This window comes from Pongo pygmaeus, chromosome 1 (genome assembly GCF_028885625.2).
Source record: "Pongo pygmaeus isolate AG05252 chromosome 1, NHGRI_mPonPyg2-v2.0_pri, whole genome shotgun sequence".
Taxonomy (NCBI): Eukaryota; Metazoa; Chordata; class Mammalia; order Primates; family Hominidae; genus Pongo; species Pongo pygmaeus.
The window spans coordinates 97,064,293-97,089,239 of NC_072373.2; the positions used below are offsets into that span (position 1 = coordinate 97,064,293).

The following is a 24,947-nucleotide window of genomic DNA, read 5'->3' on the forward strand; positions in this document are numbered from 1 at the left end:
CCCAGTCCCCTTGCTAGATGTCTGCCTCTGAGGTCCTCAACCAAGATTCCCCACCGTATGGAAAATGGAGGTCACTCAGCATGTCTCCCTCAGATGCTGGCAGCCATGTGAGGCTGTGGGGTCTAGGAGAGGTCTCCTCAGCTTTTGTCCCTGAAGTGTGGTTTGGGCTGATCAGTGTATAGAACAGAGTGGGTATCCAAGTATCTTCTAAAGGGTGCATGGTACTTTCCAAGACCTCTGGCCTGAGCATTCCCTATCCAGGGGGCTGCAGCTCAGGTACTCTTGGCTGAGCCTGACTGGAAAGTCTTATGCATCAGCCTCTTCAGAGAAGAGACAGGGATTCTTGGAGACCAGAGTTGAGGATTGAGGGCCACTGTCAGGAATGCCTGAGGAGGGGAGAGCCTTGGTTTGTTTCAAGGGAAGAGTTTGAAGTTGAGATGCAGTGGTGGATGAATGGGCATGATAGCTACAGGGTCAGAATAAGTTCTAGTGATGACACATTGATAGCTGCCTCCTGGGAATGTGCCTTTCAATTTCTGTCCCTTCCTCCTGCCCCTGCTGGTGACTCCAGTGGAACCTGGAACAGATAGATCTTCATTGGTAGGAAGTTCCCAGATGTCAGGGACAGAACCCCTGGGACCCCAGGTCTACAAGGCATAAGGGCTGGGGATGAGGAAGGAAATCAGGGAGTATTGGGCAATCACGCCCTTTCCCAGGGAGGAGCTACCTGGGCTTATTCACAGGGCGGGTCCCCAGGTGCTCTCAGCCTGGGTCTGTTCCCACTTAAGTTTCTCTGGGTGCTGTAAACGGAGCTGGCTTGGAGCCTCAGCCCTCTGCCTTTCTCTTCTCTTCCATCTTTTGTTAGGGATCCTGGGCTCTCCTCTTTTCTCTGGGAAGCCAGAGCCCAAGTGCTCCATTCCCAGGGAGGGAGTGCCCTCTAGGGCCAGGGGGAGTGAAGGCCTGAGGAGGCACCAGCTGGAGAAGAAGGGCAGGGCCTGGAGGCCAAGTCTGGAAGGGAAGGAGCTGCTGGCCAATCAGGGGCGAGCCAACTGCACCCTGACCTGCTGGGCTGGGACAGCACAGAACCCTCAGGTATCTGTGAGTTTGAGTGTGTGTGTGTGTGTGTGTTTCTTTAGAAGCCCTCTTCCAGCAATGGGACTGAAGTCTATAGGGTTAAAATGTGTACATGGTAGGGAAAGCTCCCCTGATCTCCCTTTTGGAACTCTTTCTCCAAATAAGAAAACTTTCTTCATTCTAAATTCTTCTAAATGAATTTGATTTCACCACTGCTGGATCTTTCTTGGCAAGGCTGTGGGTTCTGGGGTTACCTCTACCCAATTTCTTCCTTTTCTGTAGAGCCCTAAATTCTTATCTATTATGTCTCACTTGTCTCCTACTCTAATGTTTCTTTAAGTATACAGGATGCACAGCAATGTGAGCCAAGGTGGTAAATCCTTGGCTCCAGCTTATCCTACCAGCTTAGTGTTTGCAGTTCATGGTGTGGGTTGGAGACACTATCAGTTCTGTCTCTGGCAAGGTCAGGGACTGGGCTGAAGCCTTGATATTTTGGATGTATGATATGACAAACTTGGGGCAGGATTTGCTATACTGACTTTTCATGGTTGTGGAAGCACCGTGATTAAATGACCGGGGTGCAAACCAGAATTGATAGTGGCTTCCAGTAGCTTTGCAGGAGGCTAGCTCCTAACAGGGCTTCAATCTTGGGAAAGTGAATCCTTACCTCTCATTTAACTAACGAGGGAGGCTGAACATTTTTCCTTATATTTATTAGGTGCCTGCCTCATTTGTAATTGGCTCATTTTGTCTTCACTGCAGTTTTCCTGAATGAATGGAATCCTGGGTGTTATCTGCTAAGTGGTTGCTTGTCCTGACCCAGGAGGCTTCCACGTGCTCTACTCTTAAGACATGGTTTTAAAAATTTTCCATCTGGGGACTGCTGATTGCAGTTTAAAAACCCTGGAGGGCAATGATCAATCCCATTTTGTTTCAAACTCCACTTTATATTATTTTGTCAGTAGGAAAATTGGGGGGAAAGTTGATGTTTTGGGTGGTAGCTCATAGAGCTGAAGTTTCAGTCTGACTGAGTATGAGTAAGCAATTCACTTCTACCTGAAAAAGCAGGAAAGATTCCTGGAGCTGGAAAAGACTATAGTGATCCTATAGTTCAACCTCTTGGGCCCACGTTGAGAATGTCCGTCAGAAACTCAAACAAGTTGTGAAGTTTCAGGCAGAGGCTCTGGAGTCAGACAGACCTGGGTATGAATCTGGCTCTGACTCTATTATCTGGGAAACTTAGGACAAGTGACTCAAACTCTCTGAGGCCCAGTGTTCTGATGATAAGTGTGGGTCTCATAGGTCATTGTGAGACTATTTAGTGAATATCCATGGAGTCCTCAGCAAAAACCTCGGAACAAAGAATGCAGTCAGTAAGTGGTAGCTGTTATTATGATTCTCACTAAAGAAGAGGTTAGTCAAACAGCTGTCAGGGATCTTTGCAGAGTGGATGACTGAATTGAATGACTTTATGTACCTGGGACTCTCAAATGGTGCAGGGGGCGAAGCCAAGCCTGCTTCTGCTTATAGTTCACTCTGTCTGAGCCTCAATGTTCTTACCTATAAAAATTGGATCAAATATGAAATTGCATCACTAGATATGAAAATACATACACAAGGTTTTTACATAACAGCTACCTGGAGGATTTTAGAAATTGTTATTTTCTACCCTGAAAGGCCTAAGATCAGGCACTGCGCTTCTATGAGGAACCAGGAGTTGCCCAGGGCAACAGGAGGTGCGTGGGGAGTCGGTGGCTAGACATAGCCATTAGTGTCCTCACATTTATTGGGCACCTGATGTGTTTAAGGGGCCCTGAGAAGCCTGAGCCAGGTGCTGGCCCTCAGGAAGCCACAGGATGGTAGGGGAGGCAGACAGTGGTGCCACATAGTAGGTGGGTGCTCCACTTGCAGAGTTAGCACGGTTGTGTTAACTGTTAGCCTCTCTTCCAGGGCTGCCGTCCACACTCTCCCGGTCAGAGTCCTGGGACCACATGGGGATGCTCCTGTGGCTTCTTGCCTTCTCCATTCTGGGTCTCCAGGCTTCGGGTAAGTTTTCTTTACTTGTATCAGAAGTGCTTTTGATGAGCAAGAGAAGACCGTTCTCAAGTTTAATAATAGAAACCCATCCAAGTGCTTTCCCTTTGTTAGTGTATAGTGTAGCTTTGCAATCTGGAGCCCTGTTCTAGGGTTTACAGATTTTTGTTCAAAACCTTGCCTGCCCTTTGTTATGGTCTTCAACAAGTTATTCAATTTCTTTGAATCTTATTTGCTGCCATGATAAAAGGATAATATTGCTCATTTCTTAGGGTTGTTTTTGAGGATTAAATTAGATCACAAGTGTGCGCCATTTAGCACAATGCCCAAGTAGTAAGTGCTGGGTAATTTGTAGCTATGATTTAATTATTATCACCATCATTATTATACCAGTAGTAGTTAAACCCAGCACTTGGGTCTACATTTGTAAATAAAAGCAAATTCCCCAAGAGTAGCAATGCCCTTTCTCTAGATTAAGAAGATTTCTTATCGTTTTATACATAAGAGTAGACACATAGCAATGTTCAGTAAACAAATGCTGTTGAATTAAAATGAAAGTGAGATTGGTGATTCTTAAATATGACATGTTTTTCAGTTTGTCTTACATACGCAGACCTCCTTCTGAAGGAAAAATGTAATATAGCTTTCTCTCTGTCCTCTGCTACTCAGACAGCAAATTTAATGGGATTACCTGGAGTTAGTGTTAGAGAAACTCACAGGCCTTTCATTGTATGAATGGAGAAGCTAAGGCCCTGATGGGGAAATTAACTTGCCCAAGCAAGGCAGGGAGTTTTGTGTGGTCCTCATCCCTGCCTCCTGGTTCCTGCCCTGCCCCTGTCCTGCCTGCCAGGTGTCAGTGTTGGCCTGCGGGCTGCTCCTCCACTCTGAGAGTCCTGTGGGTTTCATTTGTAAAGTGTCCTCTCCAGGCTCCTCCCTCCTCCTCCCTAGTCCTCTGTGTCCCCTTCACAGCCCAGCTCAGGCTCTCTGCCTGCTGAGGTGGGCTCCTGTCCTCAGCAGTCTCTCTAGCACACCTTGGACTTGGTGTCCTGGTCATGTATTTGCTCTTGATTTCACAGAAGGACACAACTCCAGAACCATGGTGGAGACCCTCGGTGACTTTGTCTTGTAGGAAGAGAAACAGGTCACATTGTGGCAGTGACTAACCCAAGTTCATCTGACAACTTTGGGGAGGCTGTAGAGTACAGTTGTTATGAACAGGGGCTTCGGGCTCAGATATTCTGATTGGAATCTAAATCTACGCTTAAAACCTCTGTTATGTTAGACAAGTAACCTAACTTCCCTAAGACTTGGTTTCCCTTCTGTTTAGAGAGCATAGTTGCTTTGCTTAACTCATGAAGTTTTTTTAAGCCACAATTCTGATAGCATCCTTGGATGTGCTTTGTAACCACAGGGCTGGTCTGTGGGAGGTGGGGTTGCTGACAATGTCACTGCTGCCACTGGCTACTGCTCCCAGGACCCCTGGTACTGAATGGGAGCAGTGGGGGATAAGGACAGGCTGGCAGTGGCTAATCCACAGTAAAACGTCTCTAAAACGTCTAGTTTTTGAAGGCAGTCACAATGATCTGTATATTTCTGTTTCAAGAACCTTGTTTGGCACCAATAGGTGATTAGGACATGTGTGTTAGCTCAACATGTCACGACTGTCTTGGTATGTGACACTCTGCTGGGTACCCATGGTTTGATTAGTAGGTCTGCCGGTGAATCAGGAAAGTTGGCACTGCCCAGATAAGGCAGCAGGCGAGACTGCAGTGCTCCTGGAATGGAGGGAGGCTGGGGGAGGTGGGAGGACAAAAGCCTCTCTGGGCAGATGTGGAAGGCAGAGGCAGGCCAAGGCCAGAGACTTCTGTGGTTCTCCTCTGTGTGCTTACTAGAAGACGTTAGGTGACCTGGGGAGGAGAAGAGGCTATGCACTGCGGAGTGGGATGTCTGGCCCAGCCTCTGAGCTTGCTGGCCACGTGCACTCCAAGGAGTGCACCAATGCACCCGTGCTCTCTTGCAGAGGATTTTCCACAGTTCTCCTGGAATGAGACCCAAGCCAGAGGCTTGTCCCAGAGGCTTATGGACCTGTTTGTCAGCATCTCACAGTTCATTCACAAGGGTCACAATGGTGAGGCGGTTTGGAGATTGGCTGGGGCTTCTTAAGTGGTCAGAAATGTTTCTCAGGACTTGATAATGTCTGGGCTGACAGTCAATGGAGTGGGGAGGAATCCCAAGAGGTTCATTTCCAACCATTCCCATGGATCATCCTGAGTCCTTAGGCAAAGGGGAGTTCCTCAGCCTAAAGAGAGAAAAAGAAGAGAAACTCAAATGAAGAAAGAGAAGGAGGCTGGGCGCGGTGGCTCACGCCTATAATCCCAGCACTTTGGGAGGCTGAGGAGGGTGGATCACGAGGTCACGAGATCGAGACCATTCTGGCTAACACGGTGAAACCCTGTCTCTACTAAAAATACAAAAAATTAGTTTGGCATAGTGGCACGCACCTGTAATTCCAGTTACTTGGGAGGCTGAAGCAAGAGAATCGCTTGAATCCAGGAGGTGGAGACTGCAGTGAGCCGAGATCGTGCCACTGCACTGCAGCCTGGGTGACAGAGTGAGACTCCACCTCAAAAAAAAAAAAGAGAGAGAGAGAGAGAAGGAGAAAAAACCCAGAGAGAAAAGACATGTCCTCCACTCCCAGCTCCAGCATGACAGTGTGTCCATTGTCCCTCAGAGTGCTCCTGAGGCTCCTATGATGAGAATGGAGAAAGGGAGCCCTGAGGTAGCCTGCCGCCGTGGGTGGGATCTCACAGCCCTGCCGCTAGGGAGTGTTCGCCTGGAAGGAAGAGGTGCAGACCCCGTGTTTATGGAGCCTCCTGTGGGCTCTGGAGTCCCTAGTTGAGGAGACTGATAGAGCTTCCTTCAGAGAGTCACGGTTCTTAGGGGAGGGGAAGACAAGAGACACAGTTGAGAGCAGGGCAAATGGCAGTGAGGAAAATGCATCCTCAGGCTTCTGGGCTAAGGAGGCAGCTCAGAGCCCCAGGTTGGGTGGTGGGGTTGGCTGGGGTGCTTTCTGAAGGAGGGGAGCATGTAGGCCAGGGGGCAGTAGGGGATGGGATTTGCCCTTCTGGGAAAGACAAGGAGAGATTGTCTGGGAACAAGGCGGCATGACTTCCCAGGTTGAGTGCAGCGTGTGTCTGGGCAGTGGTTCAGCCGTGGTGGAGAGGAGGAGGGGGCTGTGGGGGTGAAGGGCTCCCCCAGGGTGTCTCCCATGGGAGGGGCAGGCTGGGCCTGAGCATGAGAAGTCAGGGCACACGGTCGACCTGTTGGGGGAAGATGGGCAGGGCCTGCTATGTGCCATTCTGTGGTCTTCCCTACAGATACTCCCTCCATCGTCTCCCGCAAGGAGTGGGGGGCGAGACCGCTCTCCTGCAGGGCCCTGCTGACCCTGCCTGTGGCCTACATCATCACAGACCAGCTCCCAGGGATGCAGTGCCAGGAGCAGAGCATTTGCAGCCAGATGCTGCGGGGGTTGCAGTCCCATTCCGTCTACACCATAGGCTGGTGCGACGTGGCGTACAAGTAAGAGGCTAGCCAAGTCCCTGAGGCCCACATCCAAAGTCACGAGGGTGCTTCCCACTTCCCCTTCTCTGTGGCTCTTATTTTCTGGGCCTCATTTACGTTGCTTTTGTAATGAATAGAAATGGTAAAAGGGAAATCAAACAAAATCCGAATCCTTCGGGGATTGTAAGAGGGATGACTCTAAGCCACTTATTTAAGTGGCTTTCGATTCTGGTGCTCCTGTGAAAAAGCACGGAAGGTTATGTAACAACTGCAGTTTTAACTGAGCCCTTGGAACTCATGAAATGTTACAGTTTACAGAGGTCTTCACAAATATCACCCAATTTGGCCCTCCCAGCTACTCTGAGAAATGGGTTCCTACCCATATTCCTACCCTTATTTCACAGGTGGGAAAGCCTGTGAATTAAAAGCTCTGCTCAGAGAGAGGAAGCATGTACCCAGAGCTGTGTGAGGGTACCTGCCAGTGTAGCCCTTGCTCCTCTCCACCTCACAGGGACTTGCACCTGGGAAGCAGTGTCCCACTTGTTACCCTGAAGGACCACTCTGACAGCGAGTCCGGGGACCCTACCGGGGAGAGTGGGCGTTGGGAATGGCGGGGAGGAGAGACCCGCAAGAAACAAGGGAGGGCATGAAGGAGCTGTACACTGTGCATTGAGTTTCTGCTCTGGGGATCATCAGTGGAAGCCCAGAACCTTTTCTCCCTTAGCCTCAAGAATGAGGAGACACATGTAGAAGGAGAGGGAAAGAGAGAGTGGGAATGGGGCTGTCCCGCGTGGAACTCTAAAGACAAACATAAATAATTTCTGAATTATCCATTTTGGAAAGGAAAATCTAAGTCTTCTTATTTATTTCTGTATTTATTTTTAAACACAAATAAATAAGAGCAGCTGCAGGCCCTGGTTTTGGCCCCCAACACCTCTGGGATGGCTGGGTCTTCCCTGTCTGCCCATGGGGCATGCCGTGTCAACCACGACTCACTTGCTGCCCCTGCCACCAGCACCTCCACCATCCTGCTGTTGTCGCTGCTGTGTTGTCTGGTTTGGTCACTGTATTCCTGTTATTTCAGCCACTGCATCTCTAAGTCAGGTTTCAACCTGACAACTTGACAATCTCCAGTTTTTGCAATGCAGCTGACAGTAGCTGTAAGGGACTGTTCACAGTGTACTAACCACAGGCTGCTGCAGGAGTGACCAAGGAACCTGTGAAAGTACTGGCAGCAAAGCCAGGGAAGGGGTGGACACACCAGGCTCCACACCCATTCCTCAGGTTGACATCGGTGTAGGGTGGAAAGTCGGCCTGACTCAGTTCAGGGTCTTTCCTTGACCTAAGGTAGGTGTTCTTTCTGTGTTCAGTTTGCTGTGGAAACTCATGTTCTATTAAAAGATGAATACGGCAAAGGTGTGAAAACATCAATTCTGAAGACTGATTGGAAAGTGGAGGAGAGAAATTATAAAGAGGCAGGAATAAAAGAAGTAGAATAAAAAATTGATTTAAAAAGTAAATGTTAAAAAGGAACATTCTAAACAAATTTCTATGATAAAGAAGAGCTTAAGGAAATTCCCAAAGAGAATCTGAAGGAAAACATCAATACAAAATGAACTATTGAATCTGGCATAATTGTTTTAGAGAATGTTCAAGTGTTTGGTCCTATAATTTAAAAACAAGTGTTTGGTGTATTAATTTTTAAGCTCTTGAAAAGCGTTGGACTAATGTCCTCAGGTCCTTGAGTGTCATGCAGTCAAATTCCACTTTGAACCAAATGAGTATTTTTAAAGTGAGGTTCTGGAAAACACATGCAAGCTAAATTGCAACAAAAATTAAAATATATTCCCATGTCTCTTGGAGGTCTAAAACCGGTTATTCTGCACCTCCCATTGTTATGTTATTGGAACATAGTACTTACTCATGAGCCTCCAGAACTCCTTTTCCTTTTGAGGATCAGTGAGAGGTTTTCATTTATGAGGATTTGCCAGTAAACCCATTATTTCCTTCTTGTCAGCTTCCTGGTTGGGGATGATGGCAGGGTGTATGAAGGTGTTGGCTGGAACATCCAAGGCTTGCACACCCAGGGCTACAACAACATTTCCCTGGGCATCGCCTTCTTTGGCAATAAGATAGGTAAGGGTCACTCCCTGTGGACCCTGTACTAGAGAGTTGTGTACACTCTTTTCCTCCACTCCCAAGGCTCAACACTCATCTTTTCACCCTACATCATACTTACCTTCTCTGATGATCATCCTTCTCTTGAAGTTCTTTTCTCCTTTGGATTCTGTGACATGCATACATTTTGTCTTCTGCCTCTCTTTACTGGTCTGTACTCTTGTGATATTGCTGAAGCCTGCATGGGCATTGCTTGAGCTCACGGTTATTGCTGTCACTTCTAAAGTCTGAGGTTGTTTGACATAGATGCTGTGACTGCCAGAGGCAGAGAAGCATGGCTCATCTCTTATTCCAGTTTCTACCATTGGTAGAAACTGACCAGAAGGCAGCAGGCAAGGAAATCTGGAGGTATAATTTGCAGGCTTCTAGCCCCTAGAAAAATAGAGAAAAGCACAGAACAGGGATGGAGTTGAGAAATAATACATACAGAACCAGCACTTGCCAGCATCCTCATTTTATTATTATTATTATTATTATTATACTTTAGGTTTTATGGTACATGTGCGCAATGTGCAGGTAAGTTACATATGTATACATGTGCCATGCTGGTGCGCTGCACCCACTAACTCGTCATCTAGCATTAGGTATATCTCCCAGTGCTATCCCTCCCCCCTCCCCCCACCCCGCAACAGTCCCCGAAGTGTGATGTTCCCCTTCCTGTGTCCATGTGTTCTCATTGTTCAATTCCTACCTATGAGTGAGAATATGCAGTGTTTGGTTTTTTGTTCTTGCGATAGTTTACTGAGAATGATGATTTCCAATTTCATCCATGTCCCTACAAAGGACATGAACTCATCATTTTTTTTTTTTCTTTTATTGTAATTATTATTATTATTATTATTATTATACTTTAGGTTTTATGGTACATGTGCCCAATGTGCAGTAAGTTACATATGTATACATGTGCCATGCTGGTGCACTGCACCCACCAACTCGTCATCTAGCATTAGGTATATCTCCCAATGTTATCCCTCCCCCCTCCCCCCAACCCACAACAGTCCCTGAAGTGTGATGTTCCCCTTCCTGTGTCCATGTGTTCTCATTGTTCAATTCCCACCTATGAGTGAGAATATGCGGTGTTTGGTTTTTTGTTCCTGCGATAGTTTACTGAGAATGATGATTTCCAATTTCATCCATGTCCCTACAAAGGACATGAACTCATCATTTCTTATGGCTGCATAGTATTCCATGGTGTAGATGTGCCACATTTTCTTAATCCAGTCTATCATTGTTGGACGAACTCATCATTTTTTATGGCTGCATAGTATTCCATGGTGTATATGTGCCACATTTTCTTAATCCAGTCTATCATTGTTGGATATTTGGGTTGGTTCCAAGTCTTTGCTATTGTGAATAATGCCACAATAAACATACGTGTGCATGTGTCTTTATAGCAGCATGATTTATAGTCCTTTGGGTATATACCCAGTAATGGGATGGCTGGGCTGAATGGAATTTCTAGTTCTAGATCCCTGAGGAATCGCCACACTGACTTCCACAAGGGTTGAACTAGTTTACAGTCCCACCAACAGTGTAAAAGTGTTCCTATTTCTCCACATCCTCTTCAGCACCTGTTGTTTCCTGACTTTTTAATGATTGCCATTCTAACTGGTGTGAGATGGTATCTCATTGTGGTTTTGATTTGCATTTCTCTGACAGCATCCTCATTTGACAGATGGGGCTAGGTAACAGCATTTCTCTCAGAGGTTTTCTGTGAGAATTATGAGTTAACAGATATAAAGAGCCTACTGCACACCTGATCAGGGGAGCTATGAGTAAATTCTGGTTGCCTTTTCTCCTGTGCTAGTGCACACCTGACTTGGTCAGGTGGGCCTCCCTTTGCATGTATCCTTCACTGCCTTCCAGCTCTTCTGCCTAGAGATGGAGTGGATAAAGTCTTAGCTTAGCTCTTGGAAGAAGTTTTCAGCCTTGGCTTCTAAGAGATCTAAGTAGTTTCTTGCCTCTTAGGCACTCTGTTCTGGCAACTGGGCCAGTTTCCTCTCTTCCAATCCAGTTATTCAGGCTCAGGTGGTAATATCATCCTCCCTTCAGGTGCCTGGTCCAGGTGGAGTTTCTTACTGACATTTCTGTGCTCCCTGTCCTCCTCTTTAAGGCAGCAGTCCTAGCCCTGCTGCCTTATCAGCTGCAGAGAGTCTGATCTCCTATGCCATCCAGAAGGGTCACCTGTCGCCCAGGTATATTCAGCCACTTCTTCTGAAAGAAGAGACCTGCCTGGACCCTCAACATCCAGTGATGCCCAGGAAGGGTAAGACCCTCCATGTCACCTTGCCCTCCTCTTCGTCACCACCCAGCCATGTTTGGGAGCCATGTATGGGAGTGCTTTTTCCTGTTAGACCCCATGGGATTCTGGGACCAAGAACATCTCATGCCTACTTTGAGATCTGGAAAATTCTGAGAGGGCATCTTCCTGGCCTCCTCTCCATCCCATCAGAATGAGATAGCCATAGACTTCTTCTTAAAACAAATACATATGTACAGAGATTTTCACTCAATCAACAAATATTTACTGCATAGCAGGCACTGTTCTAAGTACTGAGCATACAGCTATGAACAAAACAGATGCAACTCTTCACCTTCAGGAAGCTTGCACTTCAGTGAGAAAAGACAGAAAATGAACAAAGTAACAAAGAAATATATATGATGTTAGATGGCGTAAAGGCTATGGAGAAAAATAGAGTGGGAATGGAGTGGGATTAGCATGTATACATATTTATATCTATTATGTGGGGACACGAAGACATACATAAGCTTACATACCTTTCTAAATGTAAAAACCAGCCATGGCCCCAGCATGGCCACAGCTCGGAGAAAAGCTTGTGCTCACAGATGATGCTGACATCAGAGTGCATACAACAAAAAGCTGAGTAATGAAAATAATGCACTATTTTGAAGTGAATAAGCAGCAACCTAAAACCAGTCAAATTAATAAGCACTCCTGCTAGTGTGGACCTTTTCTTGGGATCAATGATGTTTTTAGAATTAGCTTTTTAAAATTGTAAATCTCTAAATAAAACATTTCTTGCTTTTGGACAGGCACTATCTTCAATAATGATAATTCCTTAATATTTGTACAGTTCTTTCTAGATTTCAAGTTGTTTCCAAATACGTGTGATCAGTTCAGAGAGTCCAGTGACTTCTGCGTAATAGCCCTGTTACATAAGTGCACATACCTGCGTATGTATTTGCAATGCATGGTCTTTTGAAGACAATGACCATGCCTCTGTATAACCCAGAGTCCTTTCCCTTCTGCTTATACACTGATTTCTACTGGTATCAGGCCTGTAGATTTTTGCCTCAGCCCCTTGGCTCCAGCCATCTGAATCAGAAACCCCCCAACTGGACTTCCCCAGAATCCCAAAGCCGATCTTACATTAGGATGTGCCCATGGGTGCTGGAGGCCTGACAGGCTGAGGAATAATCCAGCCTGGAGTTGAGCGATTGCTCACAGAGAGGCAAAAACAAATTCCTATTTCATTGGTTTTTCATCTTACCACAGTTTGCCCCAACATCATCAAACGATCTGCTTGGGAAGCCAGAGAGACACACTGCCCGAAAATGAACCTCCCAGCCAAATACGTCATCATCATCCACACCGCTGGCACAAGCTGCACTGTATCCACAGACTGCCAGACTGTCGTCCGAAACATACAGTCCTTTCACATGGACACACGGAACTTTTGTGACATTGGATATCAGTAAGTGGGATAAATAACAAGAAAACCCTCTTTTTCTTCAGGATTGTAGGAAGGAAGGCTGTGGGAGGGAACTGATGTTTCCTGAGCCTCTCCTTTGGGCTAGGTGCTTTCCATAAGGCATCATATTTTATTTTTGCAAGACTGGGCTGAGGATCATTCAGAGCATAGCTAATGGTCAGTTACCTCGCTTGGACGTATCTCCACAAGTGGTTGGGAAGATTCTGAAAAGAAGGCGTTAGAAGCCTAGTGATAAAGCAAGACTGTGACACCCTCAGGGGAGGCCACAAAGGGTTGTATCTTTTTAATACAATCCCTTCTAACCTGTCAGAGACAAAGGCCTTGCTCACTCCTACCTCAGTCTGCCCAGCTCCAAACTTGCTCTCTCCTATGTTAGAATCCTGCTATTCCTCTGGTGTTACTTACCTCATTTTATAGATGTAGGAACTTTTAACCTCTCTGGGCCTCTTTTGTCTCATCTCTACAATAGGGACAATACTTTTTCTGTTTGAAGACAGGGAGCGAGATCAAAACATTCTCTTTTGGTACCTTTAATGCCAGGTCTGTAATAAAGAAACACATTAAACTAATGGAGTAGAAGAGTAGAAGAAGCTACTTGGAAGATGTCTTGGAATTTTTGCAGGAAGGATTTAGGGCTAGAGTATAATGTATTTCAATTATTCATCTGTGACTTAATCACAACAAATCTTACAAAGTCTCAGGTAGATGTGCTGTTCTGGGCCTACTGTCTCTCCTTTTAACTCCTGTTTTAAAAGCAGCCTTTGCAAACAGGAGAGAACTCTTGCTTCACTTTGCAGGATTTTCCATGGGCTTTCTATCGTTGTTTAGTACAGGTAACAGGAAATTGACTATAAATCTGGAAATTCTACATGGAAAATGCCAGAAGTTGAGGGAATGTTTGTTTTCCTCTTTCACTCAGTCTTTAGAGACTTGATCCCCATTCCTTGACTTTTCAAAACCTGTTGCAATATCCTTCTGCTCCAGCCTCATGATATGTCATCTGTAACCCTGATGTGGACTGTAATCAGGACAAAGCACCCACTCACACATTATTTTCTAGTTTTTTAATCAATAGTTATTGGATAGCTACTATATGCCTGGTGCTAGACAAGATGTATCAATCTAACAACAAACAGAGAGAGATTCTCCAAAGATGATTAATTTGGCCAGGCACGGTGGCTCATGCCTATAATCTCTGCATTTTAGGAGGCCGAGGTGGAAGGATTGCTTGAGGTCAGGAGTTTGAGATCAGCCTGGGCAACATAGGGAGACCCCATCTCTTCAAAAAAATAAAATAATTAGCTGGGTGTGGTGGCATGTATACCTGTAGTCAGTCCCAACTACTTGGAAGGCTGAAACAGGAGGATCGCTTGAGCCTAGTAGTTTGAGGCTGCAGTGAGTCATTGTTGTGCCACTGCCCTTCGGCCTGAGCAACAGAGTGAGACCCTGTCTGAAAAAACAAAAACAAAAGCAAGAGAATAAAGATAAGTATTTTATTTGGGAGTGTAAAGGGAATTTGCAAATCTGGGATATGCATGCTACAGGAATCATAGACATATCCGAAGAGGTTCAGGCTAGGGGAAGCTTTTAAAGGCAAAAGGGAAAAGTGTACATCATTTGTTTTGAAGTAAAGGGAACACTAGAGAACATTGGCACTTATCGCAGGAGATGACACCAGTTCATTAGTGGAGACAGTGTGCTGGACAAGTGTTCTTCATCAGCCAGATGTCCTTGTGACTAGTAACAAGCTGCAGTTTCAAAAGTTTTTGGCAAAAGTTCTTGTTACAGGCATGTGTGCGTAAGAGTCCTTCAGAGAGTCTTTGTGCTAGTTCTTATTGTAGGCTTGTGTGCATGAGGGTCCACCCTTCTCAACCTCCTGGCTTTATTTATTTTTGTTAGAGTTTGACACAAGTGACTCCATTTTGATTCTGACAACGTTCACTGATAGATATGAGAGAAGGAGGGCTAACAAGTAACTACAAGTCAAAGTGTTGAGCACTGTGATGGATGCAGAACAGGATAATGTATAGGATGAGTCTCTAATCAAGGCTTTGTGGGGGGTGATTGGGGTCTGAGAATGGCTTCTAGAGGGAGGAGTATCCTCACTGGGACATGGATAAGGAGTGGGGTTTATTCAGGCGAAGAAGGGGGAAGAGTGTCTGGGTGAGGAGGAACAGCATTTGCCAGGGCCCGGGGTCAGACAGAGCATTACAAATAGATTTGAAAGAGAGGAGTGGTGAGTAGTAAGGGTGGGAAGGCCTGGGAGGGGCCACATCATGGAGGGCCTCATAGGAGACTCAGAGAGACTGACTCTATTTGAAAGGCAGCTGCAGACTATTTGGGAGATCATGCCCTATGATAGGATTTGTATTTTAGAAAAATCACTCTGGGTGCTACTTTAAGAATGGGTTGGAAGGAGGCAAAACTCTGGGCAGGAAGCTATTGCAGTGATCCAGTGACTTGGAGTGGGATCATGGCAGTTGGTCTAGAAAGAAGTGGAGGAATTTAGAAGCTGTGTAGGAAATACAATTGACAAGCCAGGTGGGCTGAGTGAGGGGGTAGAAGGCATTCAGGGTGTTGTCCAATTTTCTAGCTGGAGAAATTTTAGAAGAAGGTGGGTTTGCTTGGACTGTTTTTACAGGTAGTACTTGAAGCTGTGGCAATGATTGTCCAGGGCGAATACGTTGAGTGAGAGAATGGCCTAGACTAGAGTGCGGAGGAGCACCATGTTTGAGGAAGGTAAGGTGGGGTGGCAGAGGGGCCTGAGGGAGCAGCAGGAGGAGGAGAACAAGGAGGGGTGTGGTTGTGGAAGCCCGGGGAAGAGAACATTTTAAGAGAGTGGTCAACAGGGTCAGTGTAGTCTAGAAGTAAAATAAGTGTCCATTATACTTAGTGCCAGGAAGCCACTGCTCACCTTGGAGGGGTCAGATTTAGTGGTGTGGTGGGAACAAAGGCCAGATTGAAGTGGATTGTGGTATTTTTTTGTTTTGTTTTGTTTTCTGTCCTTGTCCACATTGGCACATAAGAGATCTCCAGTCAATATCGGATGAATGGATGAAAGAATGAATGAGTGGTTGAAGGAGTGAATGAAGTATTTAAATTGTTTCCCAGAGTGACTGTCTTCATTTTCTTTTCCTGACCTAAGCTTCCTGGTGGGCCAGGATGGTGGCGTGTATGAAGGGGTTGGATGGCACATCCTAGGCTCTCACACTTATGGATTCAACGATATTGCCCTAGGAATTGCTTTCATCGGCTACTTTGTAGGTAAGGGGTGAGCATGGGGTAGAGGGGTGCTGGGGGTTGAAGGACCATGCGGCATGTCTGGGAAGCATGGCGGGAAAGGCAGCCCTGTAGTGCCTGGCAGTGTGAATGGAACATTTTAGCTTTAGGTGGACTCTTAATACAGGATGTCACCAGGATCCCCTTTCAGACAGAGCATTTACCCCCAAATCCACCCATCCCCATGCCCAGCTCCACCTTGCTTTACATCCAAGGCAAACACGGAGCAAGGGGGGAAAAGTCTTTTGCAAACTTCAGTGCTTTTATCACTCAGTTGGCAAATGCGTCCCCTTTCTTGTTAGCCATGGCAACAATTTGGGGAGCACCACTGCCTGTTATGGAAAACCAGTGGGCGGCCCAGTGGTGCTGTATCTGCTTTATACCTGCTCAGAAGTGGTGTGTTGTGCTGCAGTTCTCCTCCAGAACAGTTTTTTATTTTTATTTATTTATTTATTTAGTTATTTTTGAGATGGAGTCTCGCTCTGTCTCCCAGTCTGGAGTGCAGTGGCGCGCTGTCAGCTCACTGCAAGCTCCACCTCCCGGGTTCATGCCATTCTCCTGCCTCAGCCTCCCGAGTAGCTGGGACTACAGGCGCCCAGCTAATTTTTTTGTATTTTTAGTAGAGATGGGGTTTCACCGTGTTAGCCAGGGTGATCTTGATCTCAATCTCGATCGTGATCTGCCTGTCTTGGCCTCCCAAAGTGCTGAGATTACAGGCGTGAGCCACTGCACCTGGCCCCCTCCACAGCAGTTTTTAACCTTTAGGAAGAAACTTTGGCACAGAGGAATCAGAGAAAGCAATGACCTTGTTTTCTTTTTGTGCCTGATTGCCACAATTTACGTAAATGTGTTGGCTATGGTGACGGTGGAATGGGGCGTGGTGGGGGAAGAAAGAAACTGGGATCTAGGTGCTTGTCCCTTCCCTAATCAAGAAACTTTGAGCCCCTAATGACTGATTGGGAAAATGTGTTTTGCAGAAAAGCCTCCAAATGCTGCAGCGCTGGAGGCGGCCCAGGACCTGATCCAGTGTGCCGTGGTTGAGGGGTACCTGACTCCAAACTACCTGCTGATGGGCCACAGTGATGTGGTCAACATCCTGTCCCCTGGGCAGGCTTTGTATAACATCATCAGCACCTGGCCTCATTTCAAGCACTGAAGGAGGCCCCACTCCCTCTGAGACTGCCCTCCCTCCCCTGCCAGGTCTCTCCAATCCTCACCAGCCAAGCTGGCTCAGCACCTTGTGTCCCCCTCCCCTGCCAGCCCATCCTTTCTCAGGTTTGAATGGTCATGTCCTTTCCTGCCAACATCCTCCAGGAGCCCCCAGACCTCACAGCTGGGCATTCGCAGCCCTCTTGGTCTGAGTTTAGACTTCCCCTCTCTTCACCTACCTCTCCCCTGGGCACTTACCTCCTCAGTCAGGCGAGACAATGGGCTGGTCCTTGTGGCATTTCTCTCTCTCTCCCAACCCCTGTCTCCTCTTCTTTCTTTCCTTCCTTTCCCTTTCTTTCTTTTCTTTTCTTTCTTTCTTTCTTTCTTTCTTTCTTTCTTTCTTTCTTTCTTTCTTTCTTTCTTTCTTTTCTTTCCCTCCCTGCCTCCCTCCTTCCTTCCTTCCTTCCCTCTTTCTTATTTCGCCTTCTTTCTTGCTTTCTCACTCTCTCTCTCTCTCTCCTCCCCTCTGCCTGGTGAGCCTTCCCTGTTTTCTGCCTGGAAGCCTCCACCCTTCATCCCTCACCCATGACCTAGGTCATTTTGCCCACCCCTCCTCTCTACTCACACATGGACTGGTACATATTTGGATGCAGCCCTTACTTAAGTGCTGTAATTATTTATAGATATGATTTATAGATATGTCTGTCCTCTCCTCTGGGTCGTAAGTTTCTCCAAGGGAGGAATTCTATTTTATTCATCTCTGTCCTCAGTTCCTCAGCAGTGTTTGGAGTTTAATAGGTTCTACAGATGTTTGTTAAAGAAATGGATTAATAAATGAATGAGTGGACCCAGGTCCCTGTTCACCTTGCCAATTTGCTTCAGAACTTCCCCTCTGGGGCAGCCTTCCTGGATAGTGTCCCCATCCCACCAGCATTCTCTCTGTTCCTGTTCCCTCCCAGTCCAAGGCTCAGAGCTGGCTCTGGTCATCTGTCTGTAATGGTGACTGTATTTTTAGGGTCCCATGTCCATGTCCCCCAAGAGCACCCTGAAGGCAGGGAGCATGTGCCTCTCTGGGTCAGGCCAGGGCTGTGTCCACACAAGCTGCCCAGTGCCTGCCACTTGCCCTTGCCCGGCCGGGTCCCACTGGGTGTTGGGCTGAGAGAGAGCCCAGAGCCCTGGTGCTCTGTAGCCCTCCCTACCTGGGCTCCTCTTGCCCAGAGGGAAGCTCCTTTTTTTCAGATGGGGATGTGATGACGTACTGCTGTTTACTGGAAGCACGTGAGCTGGCTCTTGTTTTCACGGGTTTTGATCTGGAAACAAGGGAAGGTGTTGACAGAAAGAGTCAAACTCTGTAAAATATTTGAAGAGATTTATTCTAAGCCAAATATTAGTGACCATGGCCTGTGGCACAGCCCCAGTAGATCCTGAGAATATGTGCCCAACATGGTCAGGCTACAGTTTGGTTTTATGTATTTTAGGGAGACATGAGACATCAATCGATACATGTAAGATGTATATTGGTTTCGCTGGAAAGGTGGGACAACTCCAAGCAGGAGGTGGGTGGGTGGCGGGGAGGGCATCCAAGTCATAAGTGAATTCAAAGATTTTCTGATTGGCAATTGGTTGAAAGAGTTATTATCTAAATCCTCCAACCAATAGAAAGGAATGTCTGGGTTAAGATAGGGATTGTGGAGACCACGGTTTATCACGCCCATGAAACCTCCAGGTAGCAAGCTGCAGAGCTCTTATCAGACCTAAAAGGTGCCAGTCAATTCTCTCCTGCATCAGGAAAAAGACTTGGAGAGGGAAGGGAATTCTCTACAGAATGGGAATTTTCCCCACAAGAGACAGCTTTACAGGGCCATTTCTAAATATGTCAAATAAATATAGTTTGGGGTAAAATACTTCATTTTCTTTTAGGGCCTGCTAATTGTCATGTTGATATCTTTTTTTTTTTTTTGTCCTAGAACTATTTATTAAAAACAGTTTCTCAAATTTAATTCTTATAAGATACCTAAGGTTACATAATATATTTGCTTAGAGTGCCATAACAAAGTACCACAGACTAGGTGGTTTAAACAGCAGAAATTCATTTTCTCACAGTTCTGCAGGCTAGAGGTTCGAGATCAAGGTGTTGGCAGAGTTGATTCCATTCAGAGGCTTCTCTTCTTGTCTTGTAGATGGCTGTGTTCTCACATGATCTTCCGTCTGTACATGTTTGTATCCTAATATCTTCTTAAAAGGACACCATTCATATTGGATTAGAACCCATCCTAATGACCTCATGTTAATTCAATTATTCTCTTTAAAAACCTTATCTCCACATAAAGTCATATTCTGAGGTGCAAGAGGCAAGGACTTCAACATATGAATTCTGGGGGGAGACAAGTCCATTACACATAGGTAATGAATTAAGGGTCTGAGGTTTAAACAATGTTTTTTTCTGACTCAAAGATCAGATTTTTTCACTGGACAAAAGCTGCCTCTATGTTGTTAATTCTCTTCTCCACTGCCTATATTCCATATCATTAAGCAACTTCACCTCCCACCATCCCAAGGTGGACCTAGTTGCTAGTAAGATTTTGAAGAAATTAAAGTCCTTCCTCTCTTCAGAAGGTGGAGTGGATGAACTGTAAGGATAAGAGGTGGCAATCAGTAAGTAAAATGACTGAAATGCAGATTATGAAAGTTGTATAATTATTAGTCTGGAAAAGAGACATTTATTGATTGAATATAAATTGTTTGCCAATAACTGCTAGATTAATTGAATTCTACTCAACTAGTGAGATCTAGTTTAAGGGGAAAACTATAGAAAGTCCCTAGGTCTATCTAGTCATTGTTTTATTTGTTCTTCTCCATAACCTGTTAAGTGGATAAAATTCCTTTATTTTTATCATTTTAGAGAATAAGGAGTAGAAGCTCAGAGAGTTTGTGTAACTTGCTCAAGTAGTGGAACTAGGACTCCAACCCATTTCTTTTGATTCAGAGTACAATGATCTTTTGCCTGTACTTGCTGTCTCCCCATTCAATGTACTCACAGGACGCTGTGTGAAGTTCTGTAGGTAATTTGTAGATTCACCACGGGATGTGCTCTCAAAGAATTTTCTTTGTGAAACATCAAACTGTCATACTCCTCACCCTCCTCACTCTGCTCCTACTGAAGCCTACAGGTGCAGAAATGGATATGCATATCCACACTCATGAAGTCTTATATCTTTTTTTTTTTTTTTTTTTTTTTTTTTGTGAGACAGAGTTTCGCTCTTGTTGCCCAGGCTGGAGTGCAATGGTGTGATCTTGGCTCACTGCAACCTCCGTCCCCTGAGTTCGAGCAATTCTTCTGCCTCAGCCTCTCGAATAGCTGGGATTACAGGCATGCGCCACCACACCTGGCTAATTTTTTGTATTTTAAGTAGAGATGGGGTTTCTCCATATTGGTCAGGCTGGTCTCAAACTCCTGACCTCAGGTGATCCGCCTGCTTCCACCTCCCAAGGTGCTGGGATTACAGGTGTGAGCCACCATGCCCGGCCATGAAGTCATATTTCGTATTATACTTTTATTCGTGTTCTAGAAGTGGGACTTACTCAGAAGCGTAAGCAAGTGACTGCTATGGAGTATGGCTGGAAAGTTCACAAGCTCACATCTGCCCTAAAATATCTCTCCACCTATCTGCCAAGATGCCATACTTTCTTTCTTTTTTTTTTTTCTGTTATTTTTATTTTTATTTATTTTTATTTTTTTCTTTTTATTATTATTATTATTATTATTATTATTATACTTTAGGCTCTATGGTACATGTGCACAACGTGCAGGTAAGTTACATATGTATACATGTGCCATGCTGGTGCACTGCACCCACCGACTCGTCATCTAGCATTAGGTATATCTCCCAATGCTATCCCTCCCCCCTCCCCCCCACCCCACAACAGTCCCCGAAGTGTGATGTTCCCCTTCCTGTGTCCATGTGTTCTCATTGTTCAATTCCCACCTATGAGTGAGAATATGTGGTGTTTGGTTTTTTGTTCTTGTGATAGTTTACTGAGAATGATGATTTCCAATTTCATCCATGTCCCTACAAAGGATGTGAACTCATCATTTTTTATGGCTGCATAGTATTCCATGGTGTATATGTGCCACATTTTCTTAATCCAGTCTATCATTGTTGGACATTTGGGTTGGTTCCAAGTCTTTGCTATTGTGACTAATGCCGCAACAAACATACGTGTGCATGTGTCTTTATAGCAGCATGATTTATAATCCTTTGGGTATATACCCAGTAATGGGATGGCTGGGTCAAATGGAATTTCTAGTTCTAGATCCCTGAGGAATCGCCACACTGACTTCCACAAGGGTTGAACTAGTTTACAGTCCCACCAACAGTGTAAAAGTGTTCCTATTTCTCCACATCCTCTCCAGCACCTGTTGTTTCCTGACTTTTTAATGATTGCCATTCTAACTGGTGTGAGATGGTATCTCATTGCGGTTTTGATTTGCATTTCTCTGATGGCCAGTGATGGTGAGCATTTTTTCATGTGTTTTTTGGCTGCATAAATGTCTTCTTTTGAGAAGTGTCTGTTCATGTCCTTCGCCCACTTTTTGATGGGATTGTTTGTTTTTTTCTTGTAAATTTGTTTGAGTTCATTTTAGATTCTGGATATTAGCCCTTTGTCAGATGAGTAGGTTGCGAAAATTTTCTCCCATTTTGTAGGTTGCCTGTTCACTCTGATGGTAGTTTCCTTTGCTGTGCAGAAGCTCTTTAGTTTAATTAGATCCCATTTGTCAATTTTGGCTTTTGTTGCCATTGCTTTTGGTGTTTTAGACATGAAGTCCTTGCCCATGCCTATGTCCTGAATGGTATTGCCTAGGTTTTCTTCTAGGGTTTTTATGGTTTTAGGTCTAACATTTAAGTCTTTAATCCATCTTGAATTGATTTTTGTATAAGGTGTAAGGAAGGGATCCAGTTTCAGCTTTCTACATATGGCTAGCCAGTTTTCCCAGCACCATTTATTAAATAGGGAATCCTTTCCCCATTTCTTGTTTTTGTCAGGTTTGTCAAAGATCAGATAGTTGTAGATATGTGGCATTATTTCTGATGGCTCTGTTCTGTTCCATTGATCTATATCTCTGTTTTGGTACCAGTACCATGCTGTTTTGGTTACTGTAGCCTTGTAGTATAGTTTGAAGTCAGGTAGCGTGATGCCTCCAGCTTTGTTCTTTTGGCTTCGGATTGACTTGGCGATGCGGGCTCTTTTTTGGTTCCATATGAACTTTAAAGTAGTTTTTTCCAATTCTGTGAAGAAAGTCATTGGTAACTTGATGGGGATGGCATTGAATCTGTAAATTACCTTGGGAAGGATGGCCATTTTCATGATATTGATTCTTCCTACCCATGAGCATGGAATGTTCTTCCATTTGTTTGTATCCTCTTTTATTTCCTTGAGCAGTGGTTTGTAGTTCTCCTTGAAGAGGTCCTTCACATCCCTTGTAAGTTGGATTCCTAGGTATTTTATTCTCTTTGAAGCAATTGTGAATGGGAGTTCACTCATGATTTGGCACTCTGTTTGTCTGTTATTGATGTATAAGAATGCTTGTGATTTTTGTACATTGATTTTGTATCCTGAGACTTTGCTGAAGTTGCTTATCAGCTTAAGGAAATTTTGGGCTGAGACAATGGGGTTTTCTAGATATACTATCATGTCATCTGCAAACAGGGACAATTTGACTTCCTCTTTTCCTAATTGAATACCCTTGATTTCCTTCTCTTGCCTAATTGCCCTGGCCAGAACTTCCAACACTATGTTGAATAGAAGTGGTGAGAGAGGGCATCCCTGTCTTGTGCCAGTTTTCAAAGGGAATGCTTCCAGTTTTTGCCCATTCAGTATGATATTGGCTGTGGGTTTGTCATAAATAGCTCTTATTATTTTGAGATACGTCCCATCAATACCTAATTTATTGAGAGTTTTTAGCATGAAGGGTTGTTGAATTTTGTCAAAGGCCTTTTCTGCATCTATTGAGATAATCATGTGGTTTTTGACTTTGGTTCTGTTTTTATGCTGGATTACATTTATTGATTTGCGTATATTGAACCAGCCTTGCATCCCAGGGATGAAGCCCACTTGATCATGGTGGATAAGCTTTTTGATGTGCTGCTGGATTCTGTTTGCCAGTATTTTATTGAGGATTTTTGCATCAATGTTCATCAAGGATATTGGTCTAAAATTCTCTTTTTTTGTTGTGTCTCTGCCAGGCTTTGGTTTCAGGATGATGCTGGCCTCATAAAATGAGTTAGGGAGGATTCCCTCTTTTTCTATTGATTGGAATAGTTTCAGAAGGAATGGTACCAGCTCCTCCTTGTACCTCTGGTAGAATTCGGCTGTGAACCCATCTGGTCCTGGACTTTTTTTGGTTGGTAAGCTATTGATTATTGCCACAATTTCAGCTCCTGTTATTGGTCTATTCAGAGATTCAACTTCTTCCTGGTTTGGTCTTGGGAGGGTGTATGTGTTGAGGAATTCATCCATTTCTTCTAGATTTTCTAGTTTATTTGCGTAGAGGTGTTTGTAATATTCTCTGATGGTAGTTTGTATTTCTGTGGGATCGGTGGTGATATCCCCTTTATCATTTTTTATTGCATCTATTTGATTCTTCTCTCTTTTTTTCTTTATTAATCTTGCTAGTGGTCTATCAATTTTGTTGATCCTTTCAAAAAACCAGCTCCTGGATTCATTTATTTTTTGAAGGGTTTTTTGTGTCTGTATTTCCTTCAGTTCTGCTCTGATTTTAGTTATTTCTTGCCTTCTGCTAGCTTTTGAATGTGTTTGCTCTTGCTTTTCTAGTTCTTTTAATTGTGATGTTAGGGTGTCAATTTTGGATCTTTCCTGCTTTCTCTTGTGGGCATTTAGTGCTATAAATTTCCCTCTACACACTGCTTTGAATGCATCCCAGAGATTCTGGTATGTTGTGTCTTGGTTCTCGTTGGTTTCAAAGAACATCTTTATTTCTGCCTTCATTTCGTTATGTACCCAGTAGTCATTCAGGAGCAGGTTGTTCAGTTTCCATGTAGTTGAGTGGTTTTGAGTGAGATTCTTAATCCTGAGTTCTAGCTTGATTGCACTGTGATCTGAGAGATAGTTTGTTATAATTTCTGTTCTTTTACATTTATTGAGGAGAGCTTTACTTCCAAGTATATGGTCAATTTTGGAATAGGTGTGGTGTGGTGCTGAAAAAAATGTATATTCTGTTGATTTGGGGTGGAGAGTTCTGTAGATGTCTATTAGGTCTGCTTGGTGCAGAGCTGAGTTCAATTCCTGGGTATCCTTGTTGATTTTCTGTTTCGTTGATCTGTCTAATGTTGACAGTGGGGTGTTAAAGTCTCCCATTATTAATGTGTGGGAGTCTAAGTCTCTTTGTAGGTCACTCAGGACTTGCTTTATGAATCTGGGTGCTCCTGTATTGGGTGCATATATATTTAGGATAGTTAGCTCTTCTTGTTGAATTAATCCCTTTACCATTATGTAATGGCCTTCTTTGTCTCTTTTGATCTTTGTTAGTTTAAAGTCTGTTTTATCAGAGACTAGGATTGCAACCCCTGCCTTTTTTTGGTTTCCATTTGCTTGGTAGATCTTCCTCCATCCTTTTATTTTGAGCCTATGTGTGTCTCTGCACGTGAGATGGGTTTCCTGAATACAGCACACTGATGGGTCTTGAGTCTTTATCCAATTTGCCAGTCTGTGTCTTTTAATTGGAGCATTTAGTCCATTTACATTTAAAGTTAATATTGTTATGTGTGAATCTGATCCTGTCATTATGATGTTAGCTGGTTATTTTGCTCGTTAGTTGATGCAGTCTCTTCCTAGTCTCGATGGTCTTTACATTTCGGTATGATTTTGCAGTGGCTGGTACCGGTTGTGCCTTTCCATGTTTAGTGCTTCCTTCAGGAG

General features: G+C 44.7%; 1 protein-coding gene across 3 annotated transcripts; it reads left to right on the top strand.

Moving 5' to 3' along the window:
* The first annotated feature begins 782 nt into the window (after positions 1 to 782).
* PGLYRP3 (peptidoglycan recognition protein 3) lies at positions 783 to 17,856 on the top strand. Of its 3 annotated transcripts, none has more exons than XR_010123538.1 (9): positions 829 to 1,092; positions 3,025 to 3,120; positions 5,129 to 5,236; positions 6,486 to 6,687; positions 8,687 to 8,805; positions 10,961 to 11,113; positions 12,365 to 12,563; positions 15,223 to 15,320; positions 15,727 to 15,815. XR_010123538.1 is itself a non-coding variant. In XM_054473549.1 (9 exons), the coding sequence occupies exons 2-9, from the start codon at positions 3,066 to 3,068 to the stop codon at positions 17,014 to 17,016; spliced, it is 1,134 nt and encodes a 377-aa protein (XP_054329524.1). In that variant the 5' UTR covers positions 829 to 1,092; positions 3,025 to 3,065; the 3' UTR covers positions 17,017 to 17,848. The 3 variants fall into 3 exon arrangements, 2 of the variants coding, with proteins under 2 accessions (XP_054329602.1, XP_054329524.1); XM_054473549.1 differs by lacking the exon at positions 15,223 to 15,320 and adding an exon at positions 16,838 to 17,848 and having other exon boundaries at positions 15,727 to 15,845; XM_054473627.1 differs by lacking the exons at positions 5,129 to 5,236; positions 15,223 to 15,320 and adding an exon at positions 16,838 to 17,856 and having other exon boundaries at positions 783 to 1,092; positions 15,727 to 15,845.
* The last annotated feature ends 7,091 nt before the right edge of the window (positions 17,857 to 24,947 follow it).